The sequence below is a fragment of the Perognathus longimembris genome, chromosome 28, assembly GCF_023159225.1.
Source record: "Perognathus longimembris pacificus isolate PPM17 chromosome 28, ASM2315922v1, whole genome shotgun sequence".
NCBI classification, from domain to species: Eukaryota; Metazoa; Chordata; class Mammalia; order Rodentia; family Heteromyidae; genus Perognathus; species Perognathus longimembris.
The window spans coordinates 171,126-189,048 of NC_063188.1; the positions used below are offsets into that span (position 1 = coordinate 171,126).

A 17,923-nucleotide genomic window follows, 5' to 3' on the forward strand; every position below is an offset into this window, starting at 1 on the left:
AAATAACAACAACCATAACAGAACATATAAAGAACATCATAATTAACCATGAAATAGTAAATGTTTTTCCCCAAGATCAGAAATGAGGCAAGTATGCTCCTTGCTTAACTGTTTGTTAGTAAGAAAACAGAAATAGAAGATACAAAGGTTTGGAAAGGAAGATCCAAACTTTATTTTACTGGAATTGATACATGATTGCATTAAAGTCAAAATTTAAAAAATCAGTAAAATGGATATTACATGATATCTTGTTATAGCTTGAATAAATTTCTCTGCTCATAATTATGTTGAACACACTTTCATAAATGTATTGACCGTGCTTCTGTAAGAGAATTTCGCAGCTGGGGTAAATGTATTAATAATAGAAGTTTGTTTACTTCATAGTATATAGCTCATAGTTTTTAGATCATAGTTTTTGACGAATCAGCTAGTGAGGTGAAAGATCATATCTGATGAAGACCTTGTATCAACATATTGTTATTTTCATAGCCTCATAAAAGTTGTTCTATATTGTTACTGTCTCTTTTTATTGTCCATCTTATAGGATGTGGTACCACAAGATGTCCTACCTGCAAAGCAGGCTCAAGAATTTACTGAAAGCAAGGGTCACATTTCAAGACCTTCAACAGTCCAACTTCAAAAGCTTATTTCCGTTAGCTATCCATTGGCACCACACAGCCTCCAAGGCTCAGAATTGTACATGGCAGCAACATGAAGATCACTTTGGTAAGAGATGTGTTACATTACTTACCATTTACCATGTTATCCATTTAAATGTATAATTTAGTAGTATTAAGACTATTTATTTTATTGTGCAACAAACACTTTTTATGTGGCCTAAAAATACTTCCTAAAGAGTTGAGAGGACATCTAGCAATTTATTTGGAAGATTCTCTAGAAGTTGCAAAAAGAAAAAAAACAACACAGAGCAACAATGAAATCCCAAACCAACTGTGCATAGGGAGCAATGTTCTTCTCTAGCCAAATTCAATCTCCCTGTATCACTTAAGAAGAAAAAGAAAAAGAGGCAGAGAGAGAGAAGAGTAGGAGAAAGAAGGAAAGAAGGAAGAAAGGAAAAAAGAAGGGGGAAGGAAAGAGGGAAGGAGGAGAAGAAGGAAAGAAAAAAGAAAGGAAAAAGAAAGAAAGAGAGAGGGAATGGAAGGAAGGAGGGAGAAAGAAAGAAGAGTAGAGAAAGGGAAAGAAAAAGAAGAAGAATATAAAAGAATGAAAGAAAGATTCAAACATAAAGACTCAGAATATTACAACCACAGAAGCTTAGGGTATAGGGAAATTTATCCCTTGTATGAGGTTACTAGGGATTCTACAATAATTTACACAAAGTGAGTATTTTGTTTGTGGTACCATCATTTCAGTCACTGCTTCCATCTTCACATATCTTCTCTGCATTGTCTTCTTTGTCTTTAAATCCTTCTCTTTTAAAAGAACCAATCCCTGGATTTGAAGCCCACCCTAACTCACCAGGGCTTCATTTTAACATCATTATATCTGTAACAACTCTATAGATCCTCCTACAATAGGGTTTCATCCTGATAAACGCATCATGTTACCCGATTAAAATAGTAGATTACATCTAGGAGAGCATCAACAAATTACTACTGAGGTGCAACAAAAAGGGGAAGTCCAAGACTAAGAGGCAAGAGGAAGAAAAGATCACTAGAGAAATACAATGCCTTTGGTACCTATAAAAATAATAAGCAAAAACATGACCAAATTCATCACCAAATTAATAAACTTATGATAAGGTCCTATTTGCTTTAGTATCTACTTGCTATACCACATATATGGTTTCAACAGTAACAAAATTATAAAACATGCTAACATAAATATGAAGTAACAAAACTGAAAACAGACAAAGCAAAATCAGAATCAGATTTGCATAACACATGCATTAAAATTATCCATACTAACAGATAATTTTAGGATTAAAAAAATATTTTTGACGCTGTGGCTCAAGTGGTAGAGTGCTATCCTTGAGCAAAAAGAAGCGAGGGACAGTGTTCAGGCCCTGAGTGCAAGCCCCACAGGACTGGCAAAAAAAATTTGAAAGATTATATTTTCATGGATCATTTCTATACTTTGTTACAAGAGAAACTCCACTGATCATGTAGAGTGCCAAAAACATTTTTGAGAAATTTTTCTTTTTTTAATTATCTTTAAGTAGTTGTACAAAGGAGTTGCCACTTAAAAAGGAGTTTATGAATAGAAAGACAGCCAGTGATATGGGAAAGGATATTTACCAGCACAGCAACAGACAAAGGCCTGATCAATCTGTCATCTACAGAGAACTCAAAAAACTAAGCCCCTCCAAGCCCAATAAACCATTTAGGAAATGGGCAAAGGAGCTAAAGAGAGACTTCACAAGAGAAGATATAAAAATGGCAAAGAAACACATGAGGGAATTGCTCAACATCCCTGGTAGTAAAGGAAATGCAAATAAAAACAACCCTGAGATACCACCTCACCCCAGTTAGAATGGCCTATACTCGGAACTCAGGCAACAACAAATTCTGGAGGGGCTGTGGAGAAAGAGGAACCCTTCTCCATGGTTGGTGGGAGTGCAAATTAGTACAACCACTTTGGAGAACAGTATGGAGGTTCCTCAAAAAGCTCAATATAGACCTATCCTATGACCCAGCCATACCACTCCTAGGCATCTATCCTAAACAGCAAACCCCAAGATATCAAAAAGACATTTGTATTTCCATGTTTATCGGGGCACAATTCACAATAGCCAAAATATGGAAACAACCCAGATGCCCCTCCACAGACGAATGGATCCAAAAAATATGGTACTTACACACAATAGAATACTACATAGCGATTAGGAATGGTGAAATATTGTTATTCGTAGGGAAATGGTCAGAACTCGAACAAATAATGTTGAGCGAGACAAGCCTAGAACACAGAAAACAAAGGGGCATGATCTCCCTGATATATGACTGTTAAGAAAGGGTGATGGAGAGACAGTAGAGACCAGGTCTATGAAACCAAAAACTGCTTGTCAAATGGTATCTCCCACAGGATTGGGGCAGCCACCCAACAGTATGTAACTAAAACCAAACAATTACTCAACATATAAAGGTAGAAAATTGACCTCTCAGGGGAATACAATAGCTCAAAAGCTATGTATGTACGTTCATATAAGACTACTGTTGACATATTGTCTAATATCGACATTACATTTAAAGCCCTAGGCGAACTTTCTTGGGCGTGGCCACGTGGCTACTGTATATGTTCTTGATACATTGTATATTGTATATATGTCTACCTGACCTAGAGAAGGGATAGAAAAACAGGGCGTAAGATATCACAAGAAATGTATACACTGCCCTACTATGTAACTGTACCCTTTTTGCACAACACCTTGTCAAAAAATTTGTGTTCAATTAATAAATAAATTAAATTAAAAATATATATATATAAAATACATGAGACAAATACTGATAGAAATAACCAAAATCACAATTGTTGTTAGAGACATTCTTTCTTTTTCAGTAATTGATAAATTAGATAGGAAGGAAATAAAAAAGGGTATGTATAGTCTGAACAGCATTGTCAGCAAAGTTGACATAACTGAAATTTGTGGAACAAGTCATTCAACAGTAGTGGACTACACATTGTTCTGAAGTGCATATGAAACATCCACTAAGATAGGTCACAATCTGAGCCATAAAACAAAGTTCAAAAAAGTTAAAATTAAGCCATAAACCTCTAAAAAGTACATGAGTCAAAAGTCTTAAGGAAAATTTAAAATGTTTTGAACTAAGTAAGAAAGAATACATAGCCTATTGAAAATTCAGAAGGAAATGCATGCCACAAATACATATATTAGAAAATATAAATAAATAACCTAGGCTACATACTACATTGGGAAACTAAAAAAAAAAAGAACAAATTAAACTTAAAGCTAGCACAAGAAATGGAATTGACAAATGCCAGACCACAAAACAGTGACTGAAAATGGAGAGAAACAATAAAATCAATGAATCCAGAATCTGTTTCTTTGAAAGAAATAAAATTGATTAACTTCTAGCCAGATTAACCAAGGAAAAAGGAAAAAACAAACTACCAGCATCAATAATTTTCATTTATCATAAGAATATTAGGACAAAAAGGGGAATACTACAAAAAAATTCTGTGCTCATAAATTTGGTAAGCTAAATGAAAGAGACCACTTCCTACAAAGAAACTATTATGAACTCAATTGTGCCCACCAAAAATTCATTTATTGAATCCCTTTATGACTGTACTGAGACAGTTCTTTGAAGGACATAATTACGATTAAGTGAGGTTACATGGCTGGAACCCTGATAAAATAAAACTTGTGTTTTATAAAAGAAGGAGGAATGGTTGAAATTTTTTGCTGTCCTTCACCAGGAACCAAATTAGAACTTGATCTGGATATCCAGCCTTCAAAACTATGATTAATACATTTCTGTTAAGATACCCAGTCTATAACATTTTGTTATGACAGCCAAAACACTATAAGGTACACACAAATTACCAAAATGTATTCCAGGAGAAATAAATAACTTGAGTAATCCTATGTATATTATAAAAATAGAACTACTAGTCAAAATATTCCAAAAATGAAAACATTAGACCCAGATTGTTTAACTGGAAACTCTACCAAATGCTGAAAAAGAATTATCACTCATTCTATAAAATAAATGACTTATTTAACTCATTTTATTATGCAGTTCCTTCGTAATATCAAATCCAGTAGAAAAAAAAAGACAGTGAAAGGTAACTGTAGGGTAGTATTTCATAAACATAGACACAAAAATCCTTTCAGATATGAACAAATTGAATTCAACAATATATAGGAAGGACAATATATAAAGACTAGATAGTCCATCCAGAAATTCAAGGCTGGTTTAATTTAAAACAACGACAACAACAATGATTTATGTAATGTACCACATCAAAATAATAAATTTAAAATGCTATGTGATACCATTAGAAGCAGAAAACCTATATAAAAATGTAATTATACATTTATTATAAAACCCTAAAATATCAATAGAAAAGGACTTTCTTAATCCTATAACGATCTGTTTAAGAAAAAAACACAGTGAACATCATACCAGCAATGTCTCTTCAGGTTCAATCCTATCTCTGTTCCTGGCATCTATTAAGGTGGCTGACTAAGACAGTGGTTCACACCTATACTTAATTCTTTATCAAATGCTGGATCAGCCACACTTCCCTGTCCTCTTCAGAACATGGTTTCTCATTCTTTACTGTATGAATAAGATAAAAATTCCATCGAGAGACACAGGGTAAAAAAGACAAACGATTACAAAAGCAATTTTTGTAAAACTGTTTAGTGTAAATCTACTGAACAACTCATGGGAGGACAGGAAAAGGGGGAGGGGGAGAGGGGAATGAGGGAGGAGGTAACAAACAGTACAAGAAATGTATCCAAAGCCTAACGTATGAAACTGTAACCACTCTGTATATCAGTCTGACAATAAAAATTTTAAAAAAAGATAAAAATTCCAAATCATTAAATTCTTGTTCCTTTTTTTACTTAATAGTTCCTTCTTTCATTTTATATATATACATATATTTTTTTTTCCTTTTTCTTTTTCTTTTTTTGCCAGTCCTGAGGCTGAACTCAGGGTCTGAGCCCTCTCCCTGGCTTCCTTTTGCTCAAGGCTAGCACTCTACCTCTTGAGCCACAGCGTCACTTCCAGCTTTTTCTATATATGTGGTGCTGAGGAATCAAACCTAGGGCTTTGTGCATGCTAGGCAAGCACTCTACCACTAAGGCCACATTCCCAGCCCTTAGCCTATATTTTATTGTAAGTAAGAAAGAGCAAATAAAACCATAGTGAAATACTAACACTCATTAAAATAGCTATTATGAAAAATGTAAGAGATAACAAGTGTTGATGAGAGAAAAATAAGCCCACTGCTAAATGTTTTGTCTTAGTTTCTATTTTTTCCTATAATAGAAAACAATATTATGAATATCTTTTCAGATTCTTCCGCATATATGACAGTTTCTAGGATATAAAACCAATAGAGGGAAATTTCTGGATCATGCAATAAATACACTTATTTTAAGTTATTTTCAGAGAAAGTTTCAGGCTTCTATCCAGTATGCCCTTGAAAGTTTATAATGCAACAACCAATGGTATGGAAAATGGGTTTCTCCACATCTTGGAAACATTCATTTAATCAAACTTCTGTAAGATTGTGTTACTCTGTCGGCTATACAATTGTGTTTTTATTGCTAGTTCCTTTGGTTACAAGAGGGTTTGTGTGTTTACTGATCAGTTCTGATTACTTTCCTGTTGATAACCTTTACCCATTTTTTCTGTTCTTTTTATTGTTTGTATTATATTTTATCTTATTTTATTCTAGGGATTGAACCAAAGGTCTCACACATGCCAGTCAAGCAATTTTAACAATTAGAAACACTCCAGGGGGGCTGGGGATATGGCCTAGTGGCAAGAGAGCTTGCCTCGTATACATGAGGCCCTGGGTTCGATTCCCCAGCACCACATATACAGAAAATGGCCAGAAGTGGCGCTGTGGCTCAAGTGGCAGAGTGCTAGCCTTGAGCAAAAAGAAGCCAGGGACAGTGCTCAGGCCCTGAGTCCAAGGCCCAGGACTGGCCGAAAAAAAAAAAAAAAAAGAAACACTCCAGGCCCATTTGGTTCTTATTTTAATGCTCATAGACACTTAATTCTATATACTGGCTATTAATCCATTTTTGTGGTACTGGTGTTTAAACTCAGGATCTCACACTTTTCAGGGTAGGCACTCTACTGCTTGAACTGGGTACTTAGGCCTAGATATTAATCCTTTTATGTTACAAATATTTTCCTGTTATCTTCAAGGTTTTTGTATTGTTTGCAAAATAGAATGTTTTTATCTTTTATGCTTTTTGTAGTATGTAAAACAGTCTTTCCTATGTCAAGGAAGTTGACATATAATGTTTTATATTTTAATGTATCAGAAATGTACTTTCTGAATGGTACACAGTTTATTGTTTGAAGTATTAATTTTTTCAGTACCACTTACTGAAGAGCCCATCTTTCTCCTGTTAGGAAATACCACATTTTTCATGTACTACATTTTCATGTTATGAATGGGTCTTTGTAATGTAACTTTGTTTCCTTGATCTATGTATTTATTCTGTACTGACACTAAAAAACTATAGTTTTGTAATAAGCTTTTTTTATCTGATACCCATACCTTCTTCTTTCTCAAAATTATGAGTCTATTATTTTTCAACATGAATTTTGGTATTGACATCCATTACATGAAAATTTCACTAGGATATAGATCACAATTACATGGAATTTGGGTTTTAATTTGTAGGATTTTTTTTCTCTTTTATGTTTATTTCTGGGCTTCTTATACTCCTCCACTATTCTGTCTATTCTTACATCAACATCATACCATTTTAACCATAGACGGTAAATAGTATGTTTTAATAATTGGTAAGAGACTATCTTTATTGTCTTTATTCTTGGTATAAATCCTCTAGAAGTTTTCTGTATGTTTCTTTTGTTCAATTTTCCTAAATAAATATATCTGATGAATGTAATCTTTTCCTTAGAATTGCAATATGCTAATACTGTGATGCACTTTGACTATGTCTGGCTTCGAGATCATTGCCGCTCAGCATCATGCTACAACTCTAAGACTCACCAGCGCAGCTTGGACACTGCTAGTGTGGATTTATGTATCAAGCCAAAGACCATTCATCTGGATGAGACTACACTCTTTTTCACTTGTGAGTAGACAGGAGACTTATTCTTATTTTTAGTCGTCTAAAGAACAATCATTTTGTGAAAGATATTTGGTCCTTTCCAAACTAGAATATTCTCTCAGTTAATTTTTCCCCTTAGAAGAATTTTGAAGAATATTTAGTTTTTCTCTTCACAACTAATATTAAACTTAATGCTAAGAATGAATACCATCCAAGAAACTTAAAGTGACAGGATAAAGATCAAAGTAGAAAACTCTACTGCAATTCTGTGTACTTACAATGAACACCCAGATACTAAAATGAAAAATTACCATTTCAATTACTTTGAGTAAAATTACTCATGTATGAATCAGACAAAATATGGACAAGAAATATATTTGGAATTAAAAAAATGAAAGACCTAAGTATTTGGAAAGTCATTTTCATAGATTGGAAGACTCCATACAATGAAGATGTCAATTCTCAAATTAATCTATAATTTCAATGGAATTACTATAAAAGTCTAGGCAAATATTTTATAATTTTAAACAAGCATAGTCTAAGGCCTAATGGAAATGTCAGAAAAATTGGATTGAAAAGTATTTTTTGGTTATCCATTTTTATTTTTAATTGATACTTAATTGTACAAATTTATGGGTTCAATGTGGTATCAATGTATACTGATCAAACAGGAGATTAGGAGGTTTGTCAACTCAAACATTTATCATTGCTTTTTAGTTAAATATTCAAAATACTCTTCAAGCACTTTTGAAATATACACTAGTATTTTTACTAACTTTACTCATCCTTCTGTGCAGTAGAACACCAAAACTTATTCCTTCTATCTATAACTTGGTATTCATTCACCAAACTCTCTCTACCCTCCCTCTCCAGGCTATGGTTGTGCTTCTATGAAATAGGGCTCCTAAATTCCACATATATGTAAGATCATGTAAGTAAGATAATGTTACATCTGTTGTATTTAGCTTATTGTTTCCAAGTTCACCCATGCACTAATTATACAAAACTTCATTTCTTTATATGTCTAAATATTGTTGTATTGCATGTATGTGCTATATTTTCTTAATCTATTCATCTGTTGATGGACATTGATGTTGTTTCCCTGTCTTTCTCATTATTAATAGTTCTGAAATGAATATGAAAATTCACATATCTCCTTGATACTATTATTTCATTCTTTTTATTATCTTTAAGGAACTATCCAGAGGAGTTGCCATTCAACAATGCAGTTTATGAATACAATGCATCTTGATTAGTGTAACCCCTTTCATCTTTCTTACCTATCCCTCCTAACTCCACCTTTTCCCTCAAATTTTCTTAATTTTGTATGATATGGCTTGACTTTTATGACTGTATTCTCCTCCCTTCTGCTCTTCTTTCATTTACCATCCTTCTTAAGAATCCTTACCTCTGTTTTAAGAACCCATTTCCTGGTGTTTATTTTGCTGGACTAAGAGTTAGCCCTTTTCATGGAATTATATCATTTAAGTTTTCCCCTCAATCTACCATATTTTGGTTAATACATTTATGTACTCTTGAATACAATCTCAAAATGTTTACTTATATATTTCTAAATTGATTCTAGCCTCTACATATAAAAGAAAAATGCATCCTTTGTCTCTGGTCCTGACTTAACACGATTTTCGCCAGGTCCTTCCCTTTCTTTGAAAATGATGCAATATTGTTCTTTCTAGTTGATGAGTCAAATTCCACATTTTCTTGATCCATTTGTCCATTGAGGGACATCTTAGCTGAATAATGTTTTAATTAATATGGTTGTGCAGGTGGCCTTACTGTGTCCTGGTTTGTAATCTTTTGGATAAATGCCCACAAGTAGAATTACTGGATCATAGAGTAGTTCTATGTTTAGTGTTTTGAGGAATTTCCATACCACTTTCCAGAGTGACTGAACAAGTTTACATTCCCACCAACAGTATACTAAGGTTCCTTTGCATCTACATCCTAACCAGCATTTATTATTGTTTGTATTTTTATGGTGGCAATTCTAATTGGGTCGCAGTGAAATCCCCATGTTATTTTGATTTGCATTTCCTTTATGGCCAGAGATGTTTACTCTACCTATGAACATGTTAAATATTGAATTAAAGTAAGAAATACACCCTTCATATTGGGGTACTGTATGATATTTTGATACATGCCACATATTGTGCAATGTTTAAATCAAGTCAAACACAACTATGTCCTCATTTATCCTTTATCATATCTTTGTGGTGAAAAGTCCTTTCATATATGCAGGTAAAAACCAACTGGAGAACTGTAGAGAGGCCTATGGAACATGTCAGATGGTCTGACAGTAAGGGGTTTTCCAAGACAAAACTAGCCTTCAAATGCTAGGAAAGTCCCTACTTCTTCAGACGCACATTACCAACCCTCAAAGATCAAGAAAAATCTGAGAAGTTTTAAGGTGGTAAATTAATATCACTTACACATTTCTAGGGAAATGAGCAAGAGCAGCTGGAAGGCAACTAGCCTTCAAGACTGGTGATAGTAGGAAGGCACTGAGATTTCAGTAGTGCACAGATAAAACCGTATTTTTAAAAGGAAAATGATAGCAAGCTGAACAGAGGGAGAAAATGTCTGCTCCAGTGGAATGGAGCACACAAAGCTGCAGAGGGCTCAGACTGGGACAAAAGAAAGATCAAATAAACAAGGGCCACAGAAAAAAAACAACACTATGGTTTTCTATGTGAACATATGTAATCTTATTTAACAAAACACAGACTTAGAGAACAGAACATGAAGAGTGAAAACTTCAGTGAGTGTTGTGGGTAGAAGCATGGCCAAAGGAAGGGAGCAAAGATGAAAGAAAGAAAGAGACTCAGAAAACATAGTATTGAACTCAGTATAAAACAGATTTAGATTTTCAGTCTAACTAAAAAGATCTCTTAAAGTCTACATAGGGCATGGGCACTGGAAAAGTTTTTTTCCTTTTCAACATGGTGCACTGGCAGGAACATATTTTGTAAAGACCCTGAGCTAGCAACTTCAGGAGTCCATGAACACACAGCGGATCACTGAGTGCTGGCATGGACAATTGATTTAGCCACACAAGGAAGTCTGAGTCAAAGGGAGAGCACCATGCAGTAGAAGACTGAACAAAGTCACAAAGGAGAGTTCAAGTCATTTCCCAAGTGGAAACAGATCTGGGAGACAAAGACCTAAAGGACAGAGACCAGTAGAATGTTCTGTCAGTGTGAATTATTACCATCCCTCCCTACAAAATATGCACTCTGATTGCTAGGAGAACACAAAGGAAAACAGTAAGTCAGAATACTACATAGACTACACTCACCAAGTAAAGAGGACTGGATGCCTGTTTTCTTTTTTATTAAAAAATTATTCTCCTTTCTCTCCTCCTTTTTCACTTTTTGATTATCTACTTTTCTAGAGACTTTTAAAACCAGCTTGATAAATTTAAACATTAAAATAAATATGATTCTATTATATATCATATCTTTTTGCTCTCTTTTTCACTCTTAGACTTCCTTCACATGACTTTTCCATTTAATATCTAATTTCTTTGCCTCTCCCCATAGAGCCTAGGTGATCCTTGGGGCTTACAATCTCCCTGCCTTGGCTTCCCAGTAGTTGGAATTATGTGAGCTACCACAACCAGTGTTAAATACTTTATTTTCAACTATCTCTTCTTCCTCTCCTTTCTCCCCACCTCCAGTTTTATTCTTTTTTATTCTTCAGTTACATGTTTTGTCTTGCTCTTGTCTTTTCTTTTCTTTTTATTCTCCTTTCTACGACTCTTCTTTACTATTGTAGTTTTGGATTGTTTCATTGTTTGGGGGGGTAATAATAATATGATCTCTTTCTCACTAATTTTAATTATTTTTCTTAATACCTCCTCCATTTACTTCTTTTTTTCTCTCATTTTTACTTCTCTATTTTATACTATTCAATAGTATTATTTTTCATGTTTTTATTCCATTTCTAGGAGCATCTTTGCTCAAATAATATTATCTTTAATGTTTTATTCCTCTAAGTTATTGAAGTTATCTTGGCAATTATTTCCAAGAAGGTATTACTGTATTTCTATAGTAAATATGTCTTTTATTGTAATTGCTTTTGAAACTAATGTACTCTTCTCTTAGTGTAGTTAGTTTCATTCCCAGTGACTACAGCATTTTGTATGAAAATCTGATTACTAAACTATGCCCAAACTCCAGAAATAAGAAGCTGCACCTTGACTCTGACACTACCCAGTCCTGCCTGAACTTTGAAAATATTTCAACTAAAAGATTATAAGAAATTCAGTCTTCAATAACTTGACCTAGATGATCAAATCTCAATACAGTACAAGTCCTACAAAAGTCAGCTGTTCCACACAGACAGATTATAATGGTAAAATGGATGAAAGCCCAAATAATTCAAATAATTATAAGAATGATTGATGAAATAAAAGAAGACATGATTAAACAATGAAGCAAATTCAAAGGTAATACAAATGAACAACTGAATGAAATAAGGAAGGCAATACAGGATATGAGTGATTCCCTCAATAAAAATTAAAATTTATGGGCTGGGAATATGGCCTAGTGGCAAGAGTGCTTGACTCGTATACATGAAGCCCTGGGTTCGATTCCCCAGTACCACATATATAGAAAATGGCCAGAAGTGGCGCTGTGGCTCAAGTGGCAGAGTGCTAGCCTTGAGCAAAAAGAAGCCAGGGACAGTGCTCAGGCCCTGAGTCCAAAGCCTAGGACTGGCAAAAAAAAAAAAAATTTAAAATTTAGCAAAAACTCGAATTGAAATTTTGTAAGTATAAAGCTCAATAGGTCAAATTTTAAAACTTAATTGAAAGCCTTATCAAAAGACTAGATCAGGAAGTAGTTCTGTGGCTCAAGTGGTAGAGTGCTAGCCTTGAGCACAAAGAGGCTCAGGGATACCACCTAGGCTCAGAGTTCAAGCCCTACAACTGACCAAAACAAAAACCCGAGACTACATAGAAGACAAAATATTAGGACTTGAAGATAAGGTAGATATGGTGTAACATTGATAGGTTGTAACATTCAGACAACAATAAGGTAAGAAGAATATATGAACAGAACATACAAGATCTGTGAGACAGAACACCTACTTGGTGCTGATGATTCACATCTAATTCTAGGTACTCAGGAGGCAGAGATTAGGAGGATCTCATTTTGTAGCCTAAGCAGAAAGTTTGCAAGAACACATCTCAACCGATATTTGGGCACTATAGTACACATCTGTCAACCTCACTATGAGGGAGGCTGAAATCAAGAGGATTGTGGTTCTAGGCCAGCCTGGGCAAAAAAAGCTGGCAATGAGGGTTGAAGCTCAAGCCAAAGAGTGTCTAGCCAGCATGATATCCTATACCAACAAAAATGAAAAAGAAAAAAAAAAGCCAAACCATTAAGTGCTGTGGTGCATGCTTATAAGCCTCACTATTTGGGAGGCTGGAACAGGAGGAAAGGGATTTGAGGCCAGCCCACACAAAATTAGTATGAGACCCTATCTGAAAAACAAATGAAAAAGTGAAACAACTAGGGGCATGGCCTGGTTGGTAGAGTGCTTACCAACAAAATATAACACTTCTGCTTTTCTTCTTTTTTGCTCGTATCTCCTCAGCATAATCTGATTCTGACCAGGACTCAGATGATAAGAGTTTATTTTCAGGATACATTTTTCTTTTCTTGCCAAGTGCTTTAACGTCCTTTACCTTCTTAGTCACATCCTTTGATTTCTTTTTCTTTTTAAAACTATCCTTACTGTCTGACTCAGTTTCTGACAGAGCTTTCAGAAGATTTAGGTGAATAGTTCTTCTTTTTCTTTCTCCTTTTTTGCTTGTTTCTTATCCTCATCTTCAGAATCTGAAGAACTGCTAGCAGAATCAGAGCGTGATGAAGATGAACACCTACCAGCTTTCTTCTTTTCTTTTTTCTTTCTGTCTTTTTTTAGATGAGCTCTCATTTCCACTTAGTAATTTGTCCCTGTGTTTTTCTAGCTCTTTCTTCCAGTTCTCATTCATTTTTTTTCTTCAAATTCAGCCAAAGCCTTGGAGCCCTTCTTTTTCTTTTCTAGTTGTTCTTTTACTTCCTCCCAGGTAGCTCTTGGTCAATTTAGATAATCCTGGATTGTGGGCCCCGAAGACTGGATTGGCCCCCTTGATCTGGCCGTTGCTATTGGATTCGTGTCGGCCACCCAGTTGTCCCACTTCCCCATGATGCTGGGTTAACCACATGGCAAGATGATGGAAAAAAAGATCCAGGCCACAGATGCAGACTAAGCTGGCCCCAGATGCATGGATTTTTGTTTGAGATCTCTTTTTATCTTCAGTGGAGAAGTAGTTTTATTTAAGCTATATAAGGGGTTCTTACAGTTTTTTGATAACTTGGCATAATTACTTTAGCTTTTTTTCACTTTCTTTCTCTTATGCTTCCCAGTGAAGGTGACTCTATTTTACATGTGTTAAAGTATAGAACTTAATTCTTAGTACTGTAGTTGGGACAACTTGTCATTCATTAGATCATGGCTCATTAAAATCACTTTGTAGTTTTTTCCTGACTATAAATATACTAGTTAGGAAAAAAATGAGTTTCATGAATATAAGCATGGAATCATATCTCACTGAACAATTATAAGGCTGGAGACAATACTCAAGTTGTAGAATACCTGTACACCCTGGTAAGCACAAGGCCCTGAATTCAAGCCCCAGTAAAAAATAATTTTTAAAAGATCATTAAGAAGAATGAATTCATGCAATTTTCAGGAAATTAGATGGACCTGTAGATAATCATATTAAGCAAAATAAACCAGACAATTATTACATGTTACTCTCATGTGGTCATATAAATATAGAGCATGAAAGTAGATGGAGGAACTATTAGGGACTAAGAGGAGATTACCAGATGCTGAAAATATACAACTGTAGTCCTAACAACTGGGAAAACTTAGATCTGAGGATCAAGGTTTGAAGCTAGCCCAGGAAAAATAGCCCCCAGACTCTTATGTCCAATTAACCAACAAAAAACCTGAAATTGAAGTATGGTTCATGTGGTAGAGTACCATATTTGAACAAAAAAAGCTAAGTAAGAAAAAGAGGCCCTAATTTCAAGCCCCAGCCCTGGCATAAAAAAAGAAGGGGAACCAGTGGTGGGATGGAAAGGTATAAGTATGAGGAATAGGAAGGATAAATATAATCAGTCAAAGAACCTTACATACATATATGGAAATATCAGGAAGCAAGGAAGGGATGGAAGGGAGGAAGGATGAGAGAAGTAAGGAAGGAAAGAGAAATGAGGGAAAGAAGGAAAAATTCAAGAAAATATGAATGAGAAGTTCAATAATGAAATAAAGATTACAAAAAAAGAGGAAGAGAGATATGTTGGAAATGAAAAGTTCAATAAAGCACATAAAAAAGGCATCTCACTAACAGATTATACCAAGCAGAAGAGAACATTTCAGGACTTGAAGACAAAGTTAATGAGTGAGAACATTCAGACAATCATAAAGAAGCAACAGCTTGTGAACATAATATGCAAGACTTGTGGGAATCAATAAAAAATCAAAACTCACATATTATTGTAGAACAAAGCACAAAGGTACAAACTAAAGGCATACATAAACCCACACAGAGAAAAGACAGTCTCTTTAACATATGGTGGATATCCACATCTGGTAAGACTCTCACCTTGTATAAAAATCAAATTCAAGATGGGTCAAGGGGCTGGGGATATAGCCTAGTGGCAAGAGTGCCTGCCTCGGATACACGAGGCCCTAGGTTCGATTCCCCAGCACCACATATACAGAAAACGGCCAGAAGCGGCGCTGTGGCTCAAGTGGCAGAGTGCTAGCCTTGAGAGGGAAGAAGCCAGGGACAGTGCTCAGGCCCTGAGTCCAAGGCCCAGGACTGGCCAAAAAAAAAAAAAAAAAAAAAAAGATGGGTCAAAGTCTTAATGTAAGAACTGAACCTTTGAAATTGCTACAAGAAAGCAGGAGAAACACTTGAAAATATAAGCAATGGCCTTCTGAATTGGTCTCTAGAAATAAGAGCAAGAATTGACCATTGGAATTACATCAAAATAAAAATTTTCTGCACATCAAGGAATTGCCATTATGAAGAGACAACTTACAGAATAAAAGGAAATCTTGCCAGCTATTCATTAGCTAAGTTATTTATATCCACAATATATAAAGAGCTCAATAATTGAACACCAAAGGAACAATCCTCAAATGGGCAAATGAATTGAACAGATGACAGTCCTCAAAAGAGAAGTACTGTTGTATAATGACTACATGAGAGCCAAGCTCTGGTAACTCACATCTGTAATCATAGCTACTCAGGAGGCTTAGACTTGAGGATTGTGGTTCGAAGCCAGCCCAAGTAGGAAAGTGTGAAACTCTTATCTCCAATTAATCACCAAAAAGCTGGAATTAGAGCTGTGGCTCAAGTAGTAGAGCACTATCTTTGAGCAAGAAAAGCTCAGGGACAGTGCCCAGGCCCAGAGCTCAAATCCCAAGACTGTCATAAATGAGCAAACAAACAAACTACATTAGGAAATCTTCAATTTCCTTATACATAAGCTAAACGTAAATCAAAACTATATTGAGGGGGCTGGGAATGTGGCTTAGCGGTAGACTGCTTGTCTAGCATGCATGAAGCCCTGGGTTCGAGTCCTCAGTAACACATTAATGGAAAAAGCTGGAAATGGTGCTGTGGCTCAAGTGGCAGGGTGCTAGCCTTGAGCAAAAAGAAGCCAGGGACAGTGTTCAGGCCCTGAGTTCAAGCCCAAGGACTGGCAAAAGCAAAGTGAGTTGAAAAAATGGAACTTACATATGATCCAGCCCTAATATCCTTTGTACATGCCTGAAATCATCATATGAGACCCCTACTCCCTTGTTCTCACAGTGTGAATGCCTGAAGAGCTGTATAATTTATCATTCACAAACGAGGGAAACCATGCAACCTATATTTCTTTGAGTCTGGCTTACTTTGCTTAATACATTTTTTCCCAAATCTTTCCATTTCCTTATGAATGGTACAATATCATTCTTTCTGATGGATGAATAGAATTCCATTGTGTATATATTCTTAGGAGACATCACAAGGGCTCAATATCTATGTGCATCTGACCATATAAAATACTATTTATCAAAATGAACTCCAAGAAAGGTAAACAAGAGTTTTCTTTGTTGCTCTTTTTATTTCTTTTCCTTATGTCTTGTTTCTTAGTTTATCTGTCTTTGGGTGGATAAGTGGGGGGCACAGGAATGGAGGGACAAACAGTGAACAAATGCAGCAGTGGTATTCAGTAGGCACTACGTTGAAAATGAACTACATAACTTGTGGGTAGGGACAGGAGGGAAAAATTGGAAGAGATGTGGGAAGGGGTGACATTGTTCAAATTGTTCAAAAGGAAATGTACTCATTACCTCACTTATGTAACTGTAACCCTTCTGTGTATATTGCCATTATAATAACAAATATATGTATGTGTATATATATATACATATATATATATATGAAAGATCCCTGTATACCTAGCTTATTGTGGCACTTTTCAATAACCAAATTGTAGAATCAGCCTGGAAACCCATCAGTTGGTGAAATAATCATAAAAATGTTGTACATACATATGGAGTTTTGTTCATTCATAAAATGAACAAACATAACATTTGCAGGAAAATGGAGGGAACTGTAGATTATCATGTTACATGAAAATAACCATACTCAGGAAGACAGCACCACATGTTCTCTCTTATATGTGGAATCTATTTTTTCAAAAGACGTGTATGTATGAAAATGTGACAGTGAAACTATTTTGTACAATTAATAAATACTATAAGGGCTGGGAATATGGCCTAGTGGCAAGAGTGCTTGCCTTGTATGCATGAAGCCCTGGGTTCAATGCCTCAGCACCACATATATAGAAAATGGCCAGAAGTGACGCTGTGGCTCAAGTGGTAGAGTGCTAGCCTTGAGCAAAAAGAAGCCAGGGACAGTGCTCAGGCCATGAGTTCAAGGCCCAGGCCTGGCAAACAACAACAACAACAAAAAAAAACTTGTCAAGATTCATTATATTCACAAACTGACATGTTGAATTGAAACTCCTTTGTACAACTACTTAAGACTAATAAATAAATAGAAAAAGAAATTTAAAAAATAAAATAAACACTAAAATA

At 35.2% G+C, this 17,923-nt stretch overlaps 1 protein-coding gene and 1 pseudogene across 2 annotated transcripts in view; one reads left to right on the forward strand and one right to left on the reverse strand.

Moving 5' to 3' along the window:
* Tmlhe (trimethyllysine hydroxylase, epsilon) overlaps positions 1–17,923 on the forward strand; it is a 52,390-nt gene that overhangs the window by 22,073 nt on the left and 12,394 nt on the right. Inside the window, exons 2-3 of one of the 2 annotated variants that reach the window (XM_048335862.1) lie at positions 545–726; positions 7,598–7,774. In XM_048335862.1, the coding sequence (XP_048191819.1) occupies positions 546–726; positions 7,598–7,774 (358 nt within the window). In that variant the 5' untranslated portion in view covers position 545. The remainder of the gene's footprint in view (positions 1–544; positions 727–7,597; positions 7,775–17,923) is intronic. The other variant, XM_048335863.1, reaches the window with a different exon arrangement.
* On the reverse strand, positions 13,314–13,963 carry LOC125343420 (annotated as a pseudogene).